This window comes from Salvelinus alpinus, chromosome 22 (genome assembly GCF_045679555.1).
Source record: "Salvelinus alpinus chromosome 22, SLU_Salpinus.1, whole genome shotgun sequence".
In the NCBI taxonomy this organism is placed as follows: Eukaryota; Metazoa; Chordata; class Actinopteri; order Salmoniformes; family Salmonidae; genus Salvelinus; species Salvelinus alpinus.
The window spans coordinates 8,033,903-8,055,269 of record NC_092107.1 but is presented as its reverse complement, the minus strand read 5'-3'; the positions used below and the strand labels follow the sequence as shown (position 1 = coordinate 8,055,269).

At 43.8% G+C, this 21,367-nt stretch overlaps 1 protein-coding gene across 1 annotated transcript; it reads left to right on the top strand.

Annotated features, from left to right (window-relative positions):
- The first annotated feature begins 125 nt into the window (after positions 1–125).
- On the top strand, positions 126–1,582 carry sptssb (serine palmitoyltransferase, small subunit B). The gene has a single exon (XM_071360542.1). It carries the CDS (start codon positions 224–226, stop codon positions 461–463), a length of 240 nt encoding a protein of 79 aa, XP_071216643.1. The 5' UTR covers positions 126–223; the 3' UTR covers positions 464–1,582.
- Positions 1,583–21,367: the final 19,785 nt, after the last annotated feature.

The following is a 21,367-nucleotide window of genomic DNA, read 5'->3' as shown; positions in this document are numbered from 1 at the left end:
ATTGATGTTGTGTCGTCTGTCTTGTGTGTTTGTTTGTGTGTTTGTGTGTTTATGCCCATTATGTGTCCCCTGCTGCCATTATCACTGCCATCCTCCTTTCTCCCTCTGTCTCTGTCTTCTGTCTCCTATCTTCCTATCACTCCCCCTATCCTCTCTCTATCGTTCTCTCTGTTCCTTTCTCTGCCCCTCCCTCTCCCATCCTCACCCTGACCACTGGAGCAGCATGAGGATGGACTTTCAATACCTGAAGGAGTACCTGGGCTGGCTGTACTACCAGTACCTGCTCATCACAGGCATATATGTGCTTGAGCCCTGGGAGCAGTCCATCTTCAACTCTGTCCTCTTCTCCTCCATGACCATGGTCATCTACACCTCCTACGTCTTTGTGCCTGTCCACGTGCGTCTGGCACACAACTTCTTCTGCGGGAAACAGCCAGAGAGCACCATGGCACTCATAAACTAAGCAGTGGATGGATAGATGGATGGCGGGAGATTGGGAATGAGAAGCGAGGACCCCTATCTAAATGGTTTGACAAACTGCAAGTGAAAAAAATAATAGCCCTACATAACCAGCAGCAAAATCACCTACGTCAAGTCTAGACTTTGAGTAGAGATAAGATCATTTCCACGTCAAAGTAAGGTTTTATAAATAACTACTTATACGTGGTTTTCTGTGTGAAGTCATACTTAAGATCAAAATTGATTGTTAGTCTGTTTTATAAATGAGGCTCCAGGTATCCTGTGTGAGTGCAGATCACGTCTCTGTGTTTTGCATTTGCCTGCAGGTAATGACACTTATCACTGGCTGTTGATGGCTGTCTGATATAGAGGGAGACATTACTGATCCCAACACATTTACATGCACTTAAACCCACTGGACAATGCTAATGATGAACATTGACCAATGGCTGGCATCTTGCACTTCAATTACTGAGTCATTAACCAAATATTTCCCAAGACTAGAGTCTCCTGCTATACAATCTAACCAGAGATATTGAGTCCTGGCAAAGATTACAAGGTTGTGAAATTTTTCTCCCAACCCTACATTTATCCGGTGATTATTCAATGCATACATTGATCAAACTAAACAATCATATCCTTGTGTACACAGTCCTGTCCCTATCTGCAGTGTTTTCACTGTTGCTATGTCACGAAGGTCGATGTTGAGCAAGAGGAAATATTAGCTCTCTGGTTCAGGCTTTGCTTTGTCATTGACTTTGCTTGATCCACCATCATTCTTCAGAACACATAGAGTTGAATGGAATTATATGAATCAAAAACAGTCAAAGTGGCCTGAATGAAAAGCGATGTCTTTGAGTGGTCAACCCACCCTCATCTCTCTTGTGACCCTACAGTTGAACTGTAACTTCTGAGAGAATAAAACACAAGCCTAGTACTTATCACTGCGTGACTAGAAGATCTGTTAACATGTATTTGTTTTGGTGATCACATATAAACCCAGCAAAAAAAGAAACGTCACTTTTTCAGGACCCTGTCTTTCAAAGATAATTTGTAAAAATCCAAATAACTTCACAGATCTTCATTGTAAAGGGTTTTAACACTGTTTCCCATGCTTGTTCAATGAACCATAAACAATTAATGAACATGCATCTGTGGAACGGTCATTAAGACACTAACAGCTTACACACGGTAGGCAATTAAGGTCACAGTTATGAAAACTTAGGACACTAAAGAGGCCTTTCTACTGACTCTGAAAAACACCAAAAGAAAGATGCCCAGGGTCTCTGCTCATCTGCGTGAATGTGCCTTAGGCTTTCTGCAAGGAGGCATGAGGACTGCAGATGTGGCCAGGGCAATAAATTGCATTCTCCGTACTGTGAGACACCTAAGACCGCGCAACAGGGAGCCAGGACGGACAGCTGATCGTCCTCGCAGTGGCAGACCATGTGTAACAACACCTGCACAGGATCGGTGCATCCGAACATCACACCTGCGGGACAGGTACAGGATGGCAACAACAGCTGGCCGAGTTACACCAGGAACACACAATCCCTCCATCAGTGCTCAGGCTGTTCGCAATAGGCTGAGAGAGGCTGGACTGAGGGCTTGTAGGCCTGTTGTAAGGCAGGTCCTCACCAGACATCACCGGCAACAACGTTGTCTATGGGCACAAACCCACCGTCGCTGGACCAGACAGGACTGGCAAAAAGTGCTCTTCACTGACGAGTCGCGGTTTTGTCTCAACAGGGGTGATGGTTGGATTCGCGTTTATCATCGAAGGAATGAGTGTTACACCGAGGCCTGTACTCTGGAGCGGGATCGATTTGGAGGTGGAGGGTCCGTCATGGTCTGGGGCGGTGTGTCACAGCATCATCGGACTGAGCTTGTTGTCATTGCAGGCAATATCAACGCTTTGCGTTACAGGGAAAACATCCTCCTCCCTCATGTGGTACCCTTCCTGCAGGCTCATCCTGACATGATCCTCCAGCATGACAATGCCACCTGCCATACTGCTTGTTCTGTATGTGATTTCCTGCAAGACAGGAATGTCAGTGTTCTGCCATGGCCAGCGAAGAGCCCGGATCTCAATCCCATTGAGCACGTCTGGAACCTGTTGGATCGGAGGGTGAGGGCTAGGGCCATTCACCCCAGAAATGTCTGGGAACTTGCAGATGCCTTGGTGGAAGAGTGGGGTAACATCTCACAGCAAGAACTGACAAATCTAGTGCAGTCCACGAGGAGGAGATGGACTGCAGTACTTAATGCAGCTGGTGGCCACACAGTGAGAGGACATTTATTTTTTTGCTGCGTTTATATGCTTAAGGGCTTCCTGATTTAGTCTGTATATGATTTGTAACTATATTTATATTGATGTTTATATGCTCTGGTAAAGCTTGGCTGGTTACAATGTCAATTACCAAAACTGTGTGTTTTCTCGTGGCTATATACAATACTGAGTAATTGTTTTCCTCAAATGAAAGTGCTTTTATATCAAGCCTAATCGTTAGCGGTTGAGACATTTATGATAGCTTGATCACAGAGTTGCATTTGGACAATAGATCACTGTGTGGCCTCAGACATTTATTGATATCTATGTTATATTTATCTCTCATGACTGGATTCTTCAGAAATAAAGCAATTTTACAAATATGAAAGAATGATCTTTTGGTGTTTACATTGAATTATATTTGAATTGAAGACCTAAACTAGAGGGACAGAGTAGTAATGATTTGCGTGCAGCTGTTTTGAGTGTATTGAGTTGCACAGTACACATGTACATTATGTACATTATGTATGAATATTTTTGTGTACAGTCTATTAAATAACAGGAAAAGATGATTGCCTTCTAACCTACTGTATAATGTAAATGGGGTTGCAGAGTGGTTGTGACTGAAAACGAATCAAAATGACAACAAAGCCTGGGTGGCACGTTCCATTTATAAAGGACAGCTGTCGGTCCAGGGCATTGAGAGTGCTGTGCCACCCAATCAGTTCCCCTCAAAGCACAGGAATGAGTGGGCAGGGGGTTTGGTTTACACACCTGGGACATATCCTTTTATCTGGAGGCTTATTATTATTCTCCTGAGACTCTTACTTCTTACCACAGTAGTCTACTAGGCTGGTCTAAAGCCTAGAAGAAGAGGCTACTGTACATGTATGTCCCTCTCTCTTTTCTCCCTCTGCCTATACATCTGTTAATCTCACTCTTACATAATGTCACATGTATAATATAATATAATATAATGTTTACATACCCTACATTACCCATCTCATATGTATATACTGTACTCTATATCATCTACTGCATCTTGCCATCTTTATGTAATACATGTACCACTAGCCACTTTAAACTATGCCACTTTATGTTTACATACCCTACAGTACTCATCTCATATGTATATACCGTACTCTATACCATCTACTGCATCTGCCATGCCGTTCTGTACCACCACTCATTCATATATCTTTATGTACATATTCTTTATCCCTTTACACTTGTGTGTGTGTGTAAGGTAGTAGTTGTGGAATTGTTAGGTTGGATTACTTGTTGGTTATTACTGCATTGTCGGAACTAGAAGCACAAGCATTTCGCTACACTCGCATTAACATCTGCTAACCATGTGTATGTGACTAATAACATTTGATTTGATTTGATTTGATGTACAGTACCAGTCAAAAGTTTGGACACACCTACTCATTCTAGGGTTTTTATTTATTTGTACTATTTTCTACATTATAGAATAATATTGAAGACATCAAAACTATGAAATAACACATTTGGAATTATGTAGTAAACAAAAAAGTGTTAAACAAATCAAAAAATATTTTATATTTGAGATTCTTCAAAATAGCCACCCTTTGCCTTGAAGACAGCTTTGCAGACTCTTGGCATTCTCTCAACCAGCTTCATGAGGTAGTCACCTGGAATGCATATATGCAGCCTTATTAATTGCTACATACATTGTCTAAATCTGCCATCCTAAAAGTCATTTGTGTGACTTCAAAATGAGGGGAGTTGAACAAACCAAATTTGATCAGCGACTGGATCGTCTCTAACAAATCTAAGCAATCAGAGTTTCAAAGTTGATAACATCAGCATGTAGGCTGGCTCTGGCCTAACCCATCAGTTTCTGTGACCAATAAGAACAGTCAAAATGTGTTCCCATTCTAGAAATCGTAGGGGAGGGAGGAAAATCCAGACTCATTTTGGAGAAGAAACGTCAGTTTGGCCAGTGTGATGTGGATGGGTAGCCAGGCAATCAATCAATCAAATGTATTTATAAAGCCCTTTTTACGTCAGTCGATGTCATGAAGTGCTGTACAGAAACCCAGCCTATAACCTCAAACAGCAAGCAATGCAGCTGTAGAAGCACGGTGGCTAGGAAAAACTTCCTAGAAAAGTCAGAACCTAGTAAGAAACCTAGAGAGGAACCAGGCTCTGAGGGGTGGCCAGTCCTCTTCTGGCTGTGCCGGGTGGAGATTATAACAGACCGCGGCCAAGCTGTTCAAACGTTCATAGATGACCAGCAGGGTCAGATAATAATAATCACAGTGGTTGTAGAGGGTGCAACAAGTCAGCACCTCTGGAGTAAATGTCAGTTGGCTTTTCATAGCCAATCATTCAGAGTTAGAGACAGCAGGTGCGGTAGAAAACAGCAGGTCCGGGGGACAAGGTAGAATGTCCAGTGAACAGGTCAGGGTTCCATAGCCGCAGGCTGAACTGTTGAAACTGGAGCAGCCGCATGACCAGGTGGGCTGTGGACAGCAAGGGGTCATCGGGCCAAGTAGTCCTGAGGCATGGTCCTAGGGCTCAGGTCCTCCGAGAGAAGAGAGAGAGAAAGAGAGAGAGGAAAAAGAGAATTAGAGGGAGCATACTAAAATTCACACAGGATACCGGATAAGACAGGAGAAATACTCCAGATATTACAGACTGACCCTAGCTGTAATGATGTGCGCTGAGAGTCGGGAAGCAAGTTCAGGGAGTGAGTATTTTAATAAAATAAACGTAACATAATATAAAACACGAACAACACACAGACATGAACCTGAAACAGAAACACATGGGGAAGGAACCAAAGGGAAGTGATGTCCAGGTGAGTCTGATGACGCGCAGGTGTGCGTAACGATGGTGACAGGTGTGCGCCATAATGAGCAGCCTGGTGACCTAGAGGCCGGAGAGGGAGCACACGTGACACTAGCCCCCCGACACGTAAACTACTGCAGCATAAATACTGGAGGCTGAGACAGGAAGGGTCAGGAGACCCCTGTGGCCCTGTCTGACGATACTCCCGGACATGGCCAAACAGGCAAGATATAACCTGTACAGCTCTCAGTGTAGATTCAGAGTGTATCTAAGTTCTGTATTGCAGTTCTATTAAGTATGTATACCATTGGCAGATAATTATATGTACAAAAATAAGGTAATTTGGTTTTGTACATAGTTATACGATATGTGGTATAAAAAGTACAATCCTAGGCGATTACATGGAAAGACGTATCTCTGCAGATGATCTGTCTATCTTGTCAAAATCACTGATACAGGTCACCCTCTCTGGTGGAGGGTGAACACGCTCACATTTACCTTCCTGTTTTTAAAGAGGATCAGTTGCTGTTTCTAGACACCACCACCCTATTTTCCAGGATTCTGGGACATACAACGTCTATTCTCTATGGGGGAAATTCAGACTCGAGTAATACGTGTGTAAATTGAACTTTTTCCCTTTTTATGCACTTTTCTCTCTACGTGTAAGCCAAATTAAGGTCAAATCAAATTGTATTTGTCACATGCTCCAAATACAATTGGTGTGGTCTTTACTGTGAAATGCTTGCTTACAAGCCCTTCCCATCGACGCAGAGTTACAATGTTTTAATTGTAATAAAATAGTAACACAAGGGATAAAATACACAATAATGGAGCTACATACAGGGAGTACCAGATCAATGTTTAGAAGTACGAGGTATTTATATTTTTGGCAACTTTTAATTTGACTTCACTACATTCCTCAAGAAAATTATATACTTTTTACTCCATAATTTTCCCTGACACCCAAAAGTACTCATTACATTTTGAATGCTTAGCTGAACAAGAAAATTGTCTAACTCACACACTTATCAAGAGAACATTCCTGGTCATCCCTACTGCCTCTGATCTGGCACTCACTATACAAATGCTTCTTTTTAATATTATGTCTGAGTGTTGGAGTGTGCCCCTGGCTATCTGTAAATAAAAAAATAAAAATGGTTTGATTAATATAAGGAATTTGAAATCAGTTATACTTTTACTTTTGATACTTACGTATATTTTCGCAGTTACATTTACTTTTGATACTTAAGTATATTTAAAACCAAATACTTTAAGACTTCTACTCAAGTAGTATTTTACCGGGTGACTTTCACGTTTACCATAGTAATTTTGTCTCAAGTATGACAATTGGGTACTTTTTCCACCACTGCCGAGGGCCCATGCCAAATCTTTTCAGCCTCCTGAGGGGGAAGAGGCGCTGCTGTGCCCTCTTCATGACAATGAGGGTGTGTGTGGACCATGTTAAATCCTTAGTGATGTGGATGCCAAGGAACTTAAAGCTCTCGACCAGTTCCACAACATTCCAGTCAATGTGGATGGGGAGGGGGCTCTCCCCTCTTTCTCCAGTAGCCCACGATCAGCTCCTTGGTCTTACTGACGTTGATGGAGAGGTTGTTGTCCTGGCACCACACTGCCAAGTCTTTGACCTCCTCCCTGGAGGCTTACTAATCACCGTTGGTGATTGGGCCTACCACTGTCATGTCGTCAACAAACTTGATGATGGTGCTGGAGTTGGAGTCGTCCATGGCCACGCAGTCGTGGGTGAACTGGGAGAACAGGAGGGGACTAAGCACACATCCCTGAAGGGCCCCCGTCTTGAGGGTCAACTTGGAGCGGACTATGGTGTTGAACACTGAGCTGTAGTCTATGAACAGCATTCTCACATACTTATTTCCCCTCTGCTTCCGTTGGCAGAGGGCAGTGTGAAGTGCAATTGAGATTGCGTCATCTCTGTTGGGGCGGTACGCGAATTGGAGTGGGTCTATGATGATGTCTGGGTTGATGTGTGTCATGACCAGCCTTTCAAAGCACTTCATAATTACAGATGTGAGTGCTATTTAGGTAGGTTAACTTGGAGCTCTTGGGAACAAGGACTATGGTGATCAGCTTGAAACATGTTGGGATTACAGACTGCGACAAGGAGAGTTCGAAAATGTCTGTGAAGACACTTGCCAGCTGGTCTGCGCATGCTTTGAGAACGCGCCCTGGTATTCCGTCTGCCTTGTGATTGTTAACCTGTTGAAACGTTTTGCTCACATCGGCCACAGAGAGCGAGATCACACAGTGATCCGGAAAAACAGGGGCTTTCATGCAAGGCCCGGTGTTATATTCCTAGAAGTGAGGATAAAAGGAATTTAGCTCGTTTGGGAATTATGCATCGCTGAGCAACTCATGGCTGGGTTTCTCTTTGTAATCCGTTATCGTCTGCAAGCCCTGCCACATACGACGAGCGTCGGAGCCAGTGTAATAGGATTCCACCTTCCTCCTATATTGTCCTTTTGCGTGTTTGATGTCTCATCGGAGGTCGTAGAGGGCTTTCTTGTGTGTCTACAGATGTCTGACCTGGACTTAATTCCCTAATAATTCCACCACCCGTTACGTGCAAGGAAACCATGAATAGGGTGGAAAAAGCATATATTTTTTTCAGATGGAAATAACAGCATTCTCCATGCACTGTAATGTATAAATTGATATAAGAGCTATTGATAAGAGCTAGGCAAGTAAGTGAACAGAAAAACTATTTGAAAAAAAAACAACCTGATCAAAATGATATGCCACCTCATTGCTGCAGCTTAATTCCAATGAAGCATATTAAGTGAAACAATTCACGGGAACCCTCTCCTCTCCATCCCTCCCCACCAGATTTGGTTTTGCTTAATTTATGTCAGGAGATTAAATCAGAAATCCCTTATCTAATGATCAAATGTAAACAAAGAGAGCTATCTGTCTTCATGCTGACTCAGTAAACACATCAACAATGGGCCCAATGCTAAGTAACACTGTTTACGTTTGAACCTCTCAACTCTCTTGGCTTGCTTTGTTGCTGCTTCGCACAGGAAAATTATTAGCATCTCACACACAAGCGCTCTCTCTCGCTCGCACGCACGCAGGCACGCACGCACACACACACACCCCCTAACCTTAAACCTAACCCCTAAGCCTAAAATAGCCCTTTTCCTTGTGGGGACAAAATGTTCTCACTTGAAACACACACCGTGTCTGATCCGTCAGTATGAAATTGATCAGGGTTTGAAGGCCTACATTTCGTATGTAAAACACAACAGCACAGCTTTTTAGGGCACCCCAAGAGTCTGTAACTCAGCGTTTCCCAATCTCAGTCTAGGGCATAAACCAAAACATGTACCCCTTGGGGTTCCGAAGACCGGGTTTGGGAAACCCTGCTGTAATTCCACCTATCCATTCACTCACTAATACACACACGCTGCTTTGTTAAGTTTTAGTCGAGTGTAGAGGTGTGGCATTACTAACATTATGCCCATGGTAATGAGCAAAGCTTTTGTTTAGACAGAACTGTGATTGACAAGGAGCAGAGGGAGCCAATTTCATTAACTCACAGAGAGAAAGAAAGCCACATCTAAGCATGATACAGATTTACTATCAAAGCCATGTAAATTCCAATGTTCATGGATCATTCTTTTATTAGTGAATCTATCTGTTCTCTTTGTTTGGTTTCATCTCTTTGGGTGTGTTCTGGTCCCCTCAGATTGACACATATACACAATCACAGACAGCAAAAAAAGCCTAGCGCCATTTTTACTGTTTGTTTTGAGGGTAGTGTGTTTGCTTTACCAGGTTGGATGGAGAGATCATTGAGGTCAGTCACAAGACTGTGTGTGTACATGCCTGTGTGTTTGTGGGAGAGAGGAAGAAAGGGTCATCTATGGTTGAACAGGTGTACAACTCCCTTCTACAATGCAAAGATGGAGGGGATCAAGGTGAGAACCTGTTTCTGTGGACAGCTGGATGCCCCCCTGCTGTCCCCTCCAGAGATCAGGTGAGCTAGGTGAATAGACTGACCATGGAGTTATAGAATTCCATTACGCCCTGAGCAAACTCAACCTCACATGATCACTACCGATGTATTGTTGTCTCTACCTTCTTGCCCTTTGTGCTGTTGTCTGTACCCAATAATGTTTTGTGCTGCTACCATGTTGTGTTGCTATCATGCTGTGTTGTCATGTGTTGCTGCCTTGCTATGTTCTTGTCTTAGGTTTCTCTTTATGTAATGTAGTGTTGTCTCTCTTGCCGTGATGTGTGTTTTGTCCTATATTTCTATAAATGTGTATATATATATATTTTTTTTTATCCCCCGTCCCCACAGGAGGCCTTTTGCCTTTTGCTAGGCCGTCATTGTAAATAAGATTTTGTTCTTAACTGACTTGCCTAGTTAAATAACGGTTAAATAAATAAAATAAAAATACTGGTTTCAAACTAAAGAGGAAAGGAGGCATGGGAGAGTGAGACCGATAGTCAGTGGTGGGAGAAGTACTCAATTGTCATACTTGAGTAAAAGTAAAGATACAGTATATACCTTAATAGAAAAAGACTCAAGTAAAAGTGAAAGTCACCCAGTAAAATAGTACTTGAGTGAAAGTCTAAAAGTATTTGGTTTTAAATATACATAAGTATCAAAAGTAAATGGAATTGTTAAAATATACTTAAACGTATAATTCCTTAAATTAAGCAAACCAGATGGCACAATTTTATTTGATTAAAAAAAACTAAAAAAACAGATAGCCAGGGGCACACTCAGACATCATTTACAAACAAAGCATTTGTGTTTAGTGAGTCAGAGGCAGTAGGGATGACCAGGGATGTTCTCTTGATAAGTGTATGAATTTAATCTGTTTCCTGTCAAAATGTAACAAGTACTTTCGGCTATCAGGGAAAATGTATGGAGTAAAAAGTACATTATTTTCTTGAGGAATGTAGTGAAGTAAAAGTTGGCAATAATATAAATAGTAAAGTACAGATAAAAAAATACTTAAGTAGTACTTTAAAGTATTTTTACGTAAGTACTTTACACCACTGCCGATAGTCACCCCAGAAGGGTTGGCTAGTAATTTCAGTACAAAGTGCAGCATGTAGCCTATAGGTGTTTTTTTTATTTTTTTTATATATATTTTTTACCCCTTTTTCTCCCCAATTTCGTGGTATCTAATTGGTAGTTACAGTCTTGTCTCATCGCTACAACTCCCGTACGGACTCAGGAGAGGCGAAGGTCGAGAGCCGTGCATCCTCCGAAACGCAGCCCAACCAAGCCACACTGCCTCTTGACGCAATGCCCGCTTAACCCAGAAACCAGCCACACCAATGTGTCGGAGGAAACACGCTACACCTGGTGACCGTGTCAGCGTGCATGTGCCCGGCCTGCCACAGGAGTCACTAGAGCGCGATGGGACAAGAACATCCCTGCCGGCCAAACCCTCCCCTAACCCGGACGACGCTGGGCCAATTGTGCGCCGCCCCATGGGTCTCCCGGTCATGGCCGGCTGCGACAGAGCCTGGACTCGAACCAGGATCTCTAGTGGCACAGGGTTTGAAGGCCACTGCACCACTAGGGAGGCCCCTAGCCTATAGCTTCACATGACGACAGCACACACAGATCAGGCAAATGAGGCTGCATTAGTTTAGTCAAGCAAGTACAAGATAGTGATGAAGTGGTCATGTCACCATTTATATGGTTATACATGTGGAAAGATGGTTAGGGTTAAAACTGCCTATCCAGTTCCACTTCTTGTCTTTCTGTTATGCACCATCACATAATGAGATTGTACTCTACCTATAGATAAAAGACAGCAGATAAATCAATATGAATCATAGTGTTTCACACTGCAGACCTATCTATGTTATGATGAGTAAACATACAGGAGTAGCTCAGGACAGACAAGCTTTGGGTCCTGTTGTTCCAAGTTGTGTACCTCAGTGACTTATTTGATCAAACGACACTGTCACCTAGTGGCTATGTAGTAGGAACAGGGTGTTAATGTCAGCGAGAGAGGGGGAGGGATAGAGAAGGAGCAGATTTTGAAAACAGAGGAGCCCAGGGGACGGGTCAGGTTTGTAGGTCAGGGTTACCATTAGTAAGTGTGTGGCTTGACATCACTGTGTTCCACTACGGATGATGGTAGAACTGATCGCTCAACCATAAGCAATGCCCCCCCCCCCCCCCTGTCAGTCTGTTCTCAAAGACATACTGCTAATGTGACACATACAAGCATCATTTGACCATCAGTGCTGTTTAGAAAAATCTCTGTCACTCTCTCTTTCCCACTCTTTTCAGCCCTCCTCTCATCTGCTCCATTTCTTGTTCTCTCCTTTCCTCCATCACCTGACTACTGACCGTCAGACTGTCCGGACACAAGACCAGGCCAACACCTGATGCTGGTAAACGTGCATTTTTACCGTCCTTCTGTAGATATTGAGGCAAATCTCACTATAGCCAATTTTTTTGCAAATAGTTAAAACATGCTTGTAAGTAAGTATATCTATGTTAAAGTGGAATAGGTCTACATTTCTTTTTAGGTGAACTAGACCTTTATACTAAACATTTGCCTGTTTTGATGATAAAGAAATTTAACTTTTTTCTAACTTTTTAAAACAATTTATTAATGTAAGTAATGGATATTTGATAAGTTGTAGAACGTTTGCCTGAATTAACTATTCTGTAGGCTACGTGCTTTGCCTTGAATCCCGGCCCTAGGTTTTTTTTTACTTCTGTAAAATATGAAGTTTTGGCATATTCTCTGGAAAACGTGTGTGGCTATTCTTTATTAGTAAGATGTAGGCCTAAAAGCAATGGATAGAACACCAAACCCTGTGTGTTGGAGAGAGAGCGTGAAAGTGAGGTGGTTTTTAAAAGCTTTTCTAATAGTTCATTGAGGACTTAAAGCCTGTCCTTTCTCCACGGGGTCATAGAGAAGTCCATTAGGAGTTCTACACCTGATCACAGTCTGGGCTAGTCTACCTCTACCGTGGGACGGGGTCGGAGCTGGGGCTATGGGACAGGTGGAGAACGGAGGTGGGGGGAAACAAGTGGGTGTTACCAGAGCACTTTCACCTTGTTCCACCTGTCCCCCTTTACCTGCCCCCCCCCCCCCATCTCCCTTGCACTCACCTGACCATGACCCCCCCCCCCCCCTCTCTCTTTCTCCCCTGTAACCCACCCCCGGACCCTGTTTCCCCCCACTACCCCCACCCTCTGTAGCCCTGGGCTCCTTGCTCCCCACCCTCCATCTCTCAGCCCCCATAACCCCCTACTCAGGGATCACTCTCCTGGGGTCTCTCTCCACACAGACACCCCTCTGTGTCTCTGGGGAGTCCACCTGGGTCTCTGATACCCTTGCAATGCTTCAGCTTCCATCTCACAAGACAATTAGGCTCTGTGCTTGAGTGAAAAAAAGCAAATACTTTTTTACGCTGGCTTCTTCAGTAACGCTCAATGGCAAACCAAGATCTCATAAGAAAATAGGGTGTACCTGTTCTAGATTGATATTTATATTTCAGTAATGAACAACTCTAGAAAAGTGTGACAGATAATATGAAGGTATTGCTGGGTCTCACTACATAAGAGGCTTATATTTCTTTGCCAAGACTTCAAGTGCCAAAGTCATTAGTTGCTAATTCCAAGGTCTCTAGATTTCACTTGATAAGGCAGGCTGGGCTGCAGAACAAGAAGTTGTCTATGGCCAGGTTAGTGTACGAGGGGATAATCTGAGAGGGAAATGTTCTGGTGTTTTGGTAGTGGGAATTTTGTTCTCTGAATCAGAAACTAATGCTGAAATTTTGATCATAGTTTACTTCAACTGTCATCTTTCTCACTAGGGCTAAAAGGAGATGTTCACCCAGGAGGCAAACAACTGTCATCTTTCTCACTAGGGATAAAAGGAGATGTTCACCCAGGAGGCAAACAACTGTCATCTTTCTCACTAGGGCTAAAAGGAGATGTTCACCCAGGAGGCAAACAACTGTCATCTTTCTCACTAGGGCTAAAAGGAGATGTTCACCCAGGAGGCAAACAACTGTCATCTTTCTCACTAGGGATAAAAGGAGATGTTCACCCAGGAGGCAAACAACTGTCATCTTTCTCACTAGGGATAAAAGGAGATGTTCACACAGGAGGCAAACAACTGTCATCTTTCTCACTAGGGCTAAAAGGAGATGTTCACCCAGGAGGCAAACAACTGTCATCTTTCTCACTAGGGCTAAAAGGAGATGTTCACCCAGGAGGCAAACAACTGTCATCTTTCTCACTAGGGATAAAAGGAGATGTTCACACAGGAGGCAAACAACTGTCATCTTTCTCACTAGGGATAAAAGGAGATGTTCACACAGGAGGCAAACAACTGTCATCTTTCTCACTAGGGATAAAAGGAGATGTTCACCCAGGAGGCAAACAACTGTCATCTTTCTCACTAGGGCTAAAAGGAGATGTTCACCCAGGAGGCAAACAACTGTCATCTTTCTCACTAGGGCTAAAAGGAGATGTTCACCCAGGAGGCAAACAACTGTCATCTTTCTCACTAGGGATAAAAGGAGATGTTCACCCAGGAGGCAAACAACTGTCATCTTTCTCACTAGGGATAAAAGGAGATGTTCACACAGGAGGCAAACAACTGTCATCTTTCTCACTAGGGATAAAAGGAGATGTTCACACAGGAGGCAAACAACTGTCATCTTTCTCACTAGGGCAAAAAGGAGATGTTCACACAGGAGGCAAACAACTGTCATCCTTCTCACTAGGGATAAAAGGAGATGTTCACCCAGGAGGCAAACAACGGTCATCTTTCTCACTAGGGATAAAAGGAGATGTTCACATGGGAGGCAAACAACTGTCATCTTTCTCACTAGGGCTAAAAGGAGATGTTCACCCAGGAGGCAAACAACTGTCATCTTTCTCACTAGGGCTAAAAGGAGATGTTCACCCAGGAGGCAAACAACTGTCATCTTTCTCACTAGGGCTAAAAGGAGATGTTCACACAGGAGGCAAACAACTGTCATCTTTCTCACTAGGGATAAAAGGAGATGTTCACCCAGGAGGCAAACAACTGTCATCTTTCTCACTAGGGCTAAAAGGAGATGTTCACCCAGGAGGCAAACAACTGTCATCTTTCTCACTAGGGCTAAAAGGAGATGTTCACCCAGGAGGCAAACAACTGTCATCTTTCTCACTAGGGCTAAAAGGAGATGTTCACCCAGGAGGCAAACAACTGTCATCTTTCTCACTAGGGATAAAAGGAGATGTTCACCCAGGAGGCAAACAACTGTCATCTTTCTCACTAGGGCTAAAAGGAGATGTTCACCCAGGAGGCAAACAACTGTCATCTTTCTCACTAGGGATAAAAGGAGATGTTCACCCAGGAGGCAAACAACTGTCATCTTTCTCACTAGGGCTAAAAGGAGATGTTCACCCAGGAGGCAAACAACTGTCATCTTTCTCACTAGGGCTAAAAGGAGATGTTCACCCAGGAGGCAAACAACTGTCATCTTTCTCACTAGGGATAAAAGGAGATGTTCACCCAGGAGGCAAACAACTGTCATCTTTCTCACTAGGGCTAAAAGGAGATGTTCACCCAGGAGGCAAACAACTGTCATCTTTCTCACTAGGGATAAAAGGAGATGTTCACCCAGGAGGCAAACAACTGTCATCTTTCTCACTAGGGCTAAAAGGAGATGTTCACCCAGGAGGCAAACAACTGTCATCTTTCTCACTAGGGCTAAAAGGAGATGTTCACACAGGAGGCAAACAACTGTCATCTTTCTCACTAGGGCTAAAAGGAAATGTTCACACAGGAGGCAAAAAACGGTCATCTTTCTCACTAGGGATAAAAGGAGATGTTCACATGGGAGGCAAACAACTGTCATCTTTCTCACTAGGGCTAAAAGGAGATGTTCACCCAGGAGGCAAACAACTGTCATCTTTCTCACTAGGGATAAAAGGAGATGTTCACCCAGGAGGCAAACAACTGTCATCTTTCTCACTAGGGATAAAAGGAGATGTTCACCCAGGAGGCAAACAACTGTCATCTTTCTCACTAGGGCTAAAAGGAGATGTTCACCCAGGAGGCAAACAACTGTCATCTTTCTCACTAGGGCTAAAAGGAGATGTTCACACAGGAGGCAAACAACTGTCATCTTTCTCACTAGGGATAAAAGGAGATGTTCACCCAGGAGGCAAACAACTGTCATCTTTCTCACTAGGGCTAAAAGGAGATGTTCACCCAGGAGGCAAACAACTGTCATCTTTCTCACTAGGGCTAAAAGGAGATGTTCACCCAGGAGGCAAACAACTGTCATCTTTCTCACTAGGGCTAAAAGGAGATGTTCACCCAGGAGGCAAACAACTGTCATCTTTCTCACTAGGGCTAAAAGGAGATGTTCACCCAGGAGGCAAACAACTGTCATCTTTCTCACTAGGGATAAAAGGAGATGTTCACCCAGGAGGCAAACAACTGTCATCTTTCTCACTAGGGCTAAAAGGAAATGTTCACACAGGAGGCAAAAAACGGTCATCTTTCTCACTAGGGATAAAAGGAGATGTTCACATGGGAGGCAAACAACTGTCATCTTTCTCACTAGGGCATAAAAGGAGATGTTCACCCAGGAGGCAAACAACTGTCATCTTTCTCACTAGGGATAAAAGGAGATGTTCACCCAGGAGGCAAACAACTGTCATCTTTCTCACTAGGGATAAAAGGAGATGTTCACCCAGGAGGCAAACAACTGTCATCTTTCTCACTAGGGCTAAAAGGAGATGTTCACCCAGGAGGCAAACAACTGTCATCTTTCTCACTAGGGCTAAAAGGAGATGTTCACCCAGGAGGCAAACAACTGTCATCTTTCTCACTAGGGATAAAAGGAGATGTTCACCCAGGAGGCAAACAACTGTCATCTTTCTCACTAGGGCTAAAAGGAGATGTTCACCCAGGAGGCAAACAACTGTCATCTTTCTCACTAGGGCTAAAAGGAGATGTTCACCCAGGAGGCAAACAACTGTCATCTTTCTCACTAGGGCATAAAAGGAGATGTTCACACAGGAGGCAAACAACTGTCATCCTTCTCACTAGGGATAAAAGGAGATGTTCACCCAGGAGGCAAACAACTGTCATCTTTCTCACTAGGGCTAAAAGGAGATGTTCACCCAGGAGGCAAACAACTGTCATCTTTCTCACTAGGGCTAAAAGGAGATGTTCACCCAGGAGGCAAACAACTGTCATCTTTCTCACTAGGGATAAAAGGAGATGTTCACCCAGGAGGCAAACAACTGTCATCTTTCTCACTAGGGCTAAAAGGAGATGTTCACCCAGGAGGCAAACAACTGTCATCTTTCTCACTAGGGCTAAAAGGAGATGTTCAACCAGGAGGCAAACAACTGTCATCTTTCTCACTAGGGATAAAAGGAGATGTTCACCCAGGAGGCAAACAACTGTCATCTTTCTCACTAGGGCTAAAAGGAGATGTTCACCCAGGAGGCAAACAACTGTCATCTTTCTCACTAGGGCTAAAAGGAGATGTTCACATGGGAGGCAAACAACTGTCATCTTTCTCACTAGGGATAAAAGGAGATGTTCACCCAGGAGGCAAACAACTGTCATCTTTCTCACTAGGGCTAAAAGGAGATGTTCACCCAGGAGGCAAACAACTGTCATCTTTCTCACTAGGGATAAAAGGAGATGTTCACCCAGGAGGCAAACAACTGTCATCTTTCTCACTAGGGCTAAAAGGAGATGTTCACCCAGGAGGCAAACAACTGTCATCTTTCTCACTAGGGCTAAAAGGAGATGTTCACACAGGAGGCAAACAACTGTCATCTTTCTCACTAGGGCTAAAAGGAAATGTTCACACAGGAGGCAAACAACTGTCATCTTTCTCACTAGGGCTAAAAGGAGATGTTCACACAGGAGGCAAACAACTGTCATCTTTCTCACTAGGGCTAAAAGGAAATGTTCACACAGGAGGCAAAAAACGGTCATTTTTCTCACTAGGGCTAAAAGGAGATGTTCACACAGGAGGCAAACAACTGTCATCCTTCTCACTAGGGATAAAAGGAGATGTTCACCCAGGAGGCAAACAACTGTCATCTTTCTCACTAGGGCTAAAAGGAGATGTTCACCCAGGAGGCAAACAACTGTCATCTTTCTCACTAGGGCTAAAAGGAGATGTTCACCCAGGAGGCAAACAACTGTCATCTTTCTCACTAGGGATAAAAGGAGATGTTCACCCAGGAGGCAAACAACTGTCATCTTTCTCACTAGGGCTAAAAGGAGATGTTCACCCAGGAGGCAAACAACTGTCATCTTTCTCACTAGGGCTAAAAGGAGATGTTCAACCAGGAGGCAAACAACTGTCATCTTTCTCACTAGGGATAAAAGGAGATGTTCACCCAGGAGGCAAACAACTGTCATCTTTCTCACTAGGGCTAAAAGGAGATGTTCACCCAGGAGGCAAACAACTGTCATCTTTCTCACTAGGGCTAAAAGGAGATGTTCACCCAGGAGGCAAACAACTGTCATCTTTCTCACTAGGGATAAAAGGAGATGTTCACCCAGGAGGCAAACAACTGTCATCTTTCTCACTAGGGCTAAAAGGAGATGTTCACCCAGGAGGCAAACAACTGTCATCTTTCTCACTAGGGATAAAAGGAGATGTTCACCCAGGAGGCAAACAACTGTCATCTTTCTCACTAGGGCTAAAAGGAGATGTTCACCCAGGAGGCAAACAACTGTCATCTTTCTCACTAGGGCTAAAAGGAGATGTTCACACAGGAGGCAAACAACTGTCATCTTTCTCACTAGGGCTAAAAGGAAATGTTCACACAGGAGGCAAAAAACGGTCATCTTTCTCACTAGGGATAAAAGGAGATGTTCACATGGGAGGCAAACAGCTGTCATCTTTCTCACTAGGGCTAAAAGGAGATGTTCACACAGGAGGCAAAAAATTGTCATCTTTCTCACTAGGGATAAAAGGAGATGTTCACCCAGGAGGCAAACAACTGTCATCTTTCTCACTAGTGATAAAAGGAGATGTTCACCCAGGAGGCAAACAACTGTCATCTTTCTCACTAGGGCTAAAAGGAGATGTTCACCCAGGAGGCAAACAACTGTCATCTTTCTCACTAGGGATAAAAGGAGATGTTCACCCAGGAGGCAAACAACTGTCATCTTTCTCACTAGGGCAAAAAGGAGATGTTCACACAGGAGGCAAACAACTGTCATCCTTCTCACTAGGGATAAAAGGAGATGTTCACCCAGGAGGCAAAAAACGGTCATCTTTCTCACTAGGGATAAAAGGAGATGTTCACATGGGAGGCAAACAACTGTCATCTTTCTCACTAGGGCTAAAAGGAGATGTTCACCCAGGAGGCAAACAACTGTCATCTTTCTCACTAGGGCTAAAAGGAGATGTTCACCCAGGAGGCAAACAACTGTCATCTTTCTCACTAGGGATAAAAGGAGATGTTCACCCAGGAGGCAAACAACTGTCATCTTTCTCACTAGGGATAAAATTAGATGTTCACCCAGGAGGCAAAAAACGGTCATCTTTCTCACTAGGGATAAAAGGAGATGTTCACATGGGAGGCAAACAACTGTCATCTTTCTCACTAGGGCTAAAAGGAGATGTTCACCCAGGAGGCAAACAACTGTCATCTTTCTCACTAGGGCTAAAAGGAGATGTTCACCCAGGAGGCAAACAACTGTCATCTTTCTCACTAGGGCTAAAAGGAGATGTTCACCCAGGAGGCAAACAACTGTCATCTTTCTCACTAGGGATAAAAGGAGATGTTCACCCAGGAGGCAAACAACTGTCATCTTTCTCACTAGGGCTAAAAGGAGATGTTCACCCAGGAGGCAAACAACTGTCATCTTTCTCACTAGGGATAAAAGGAGATGTTCACCCAGGAGGCAAACAACTGTCATCTTTCTCACTAGGGCTAAAAGGAGATGTTCACCCAGGAGGCAAACAACTGTCATCTTTCTCACTAGGGCTAAAAGGAGATGTTCACACAGGAGGCAAACAACTGTCATCTTTCTCACTAGGGCTAAAAGGAGATGTTCACCCAGGAGGCAAACAACTGTCATCTTTCTCACTAGGGCTAAAAGGAAATGTTCACACAGGAGGCAAAAAACGGTCATTTTTCTCACTAGGGATAAAAGGAGATGTTCACACAGGAGGCAAACAACTGTCATCTTTCTCACTAGGGATAAAAGGAGATGTTCACCCAGGAGGCAAACAACTGTCATCTTTCTCACTAGGGCTAAAAGGAGATGTTCACCCAGGAGGCAAACAACTGTCATCTTTCTCACTAGGGCTAAAAGGAGATGTTCACCCAGGAGGCAAACAACTGTCATCTTTCTCACTAGGGATAAAAGGAGATGTTCACCCAGGAGGCAAACAACTGTCATCTTTCTCACTAGGGCTAAAAGGAGATGTTCACCCAGGAGGCAAACAACTGTCATCTTTCTCACTAGGGCTAAAAGGAGATGTTCACCCAGGAGGCAAACAACTGTCATCTTTCTCACTAGGGCTAAAAGGAATAGTTCACACAGGAGGCAAAAAACGGTCATTTTTCTCACTAGGGATAAAAGGAGATGTTCACATGGGAGGCAAACAACTGTCATCTTTCTCACTAGGGATAAAAGGAGATGTTCACCCAGGAGGCAAACAACTGTCATCTTTCTCACTAGTGATAAAAGTAGATGTTCACCCAGGAGGCAAACAACTGTCATCTTTCTCACTAGGGCTAAAAGGAGATGTTCACCCAGGAGGCAAACAACTGTCATCTTTCTCACTAGGGCTGAAAGGAAATGTTCACACAGGAGGCAAAAAACGGTCATCTTTCTCACTAGGGATAAAAGGAGATGTTCACATGGGAGGCAAACAGCTGTCATCTTTCTCACTAGGGCTAAAGGGAGATGTTCACACAGGAGGCAAAAAATTGTCATCTTTCTCACTAGGGATAAAAGGAGATGTTCACCCAGGAGGCAAACAACTGTCATCTTTCTCACTAGTGATAAAAGGAGATGTTCACCCAGGAGGCAAACAACTGTCATCTTTCTCACTAGGGATAAAAGGAGATGTTCACCCAGGAGGCAAACAACTGTCATCTTTCTCACTAGGGCTAAAAGGAGATGTTCACCCAGGAGGCAAACAACTGTCATCTTTCTCACTAGGGCTAAAAGGAGATGTTCACCCAGGAGGCAAACAACTGTCATCTTTCTCACTAGGGATAAAAGGAGATGTTCACCCAGGAGGCAAACAACTGTCATCTTTCTCACTAGGGCTAAAAGGAGATGTTCACCCAGGAGGCAAACAACTGTCATCTTTCTCACTAGGGCTAAAAGGAGATGTTCACCCAGGAGGCAAACAACTGTCATCTTTCTCACTAGGGCTAAAAGGAGATGTTCACCCAGGAGGCAAACAACTGTCATCTTTCTCACTAGGGCTAAAAGGAGATGTTCACCCAGGAGGCAAACAACTGTCATCTTTCTCACTAGGGATAAAAGGAGATGTTCACCCAGGAGGCAAACAACTGTCATCTTTCTCACTAGGGCTAAAAGGAGATGTTCACCCAGGAGGCAAACAACTGTCATCTTTCTCACTAGGGCTAAAAGGAGATGTTCACCCAGGAGGCAAACAACTGTCATCCTTCTCACTAGGGATAAAAGGAGATGTTCACCCAGGAGGCAAACAACTGTCATCTTTCTCACTAGGGATAAAAGGAGATGTTCACCCAGGAGGCAAACAACTGTCATCTTTCTCACTAGGGCTGAAAGGAGATGTTCACCCAGGAGGCAAACAACT

Coding starts and splice junctions, on each gene's coding strand:
- sptssb (XM_071360542.1), top strand. CDS start 224: ATGAGGATGGACTTTCAATACCTGAAGGAGTACCTGGGCTGGCTGTAC.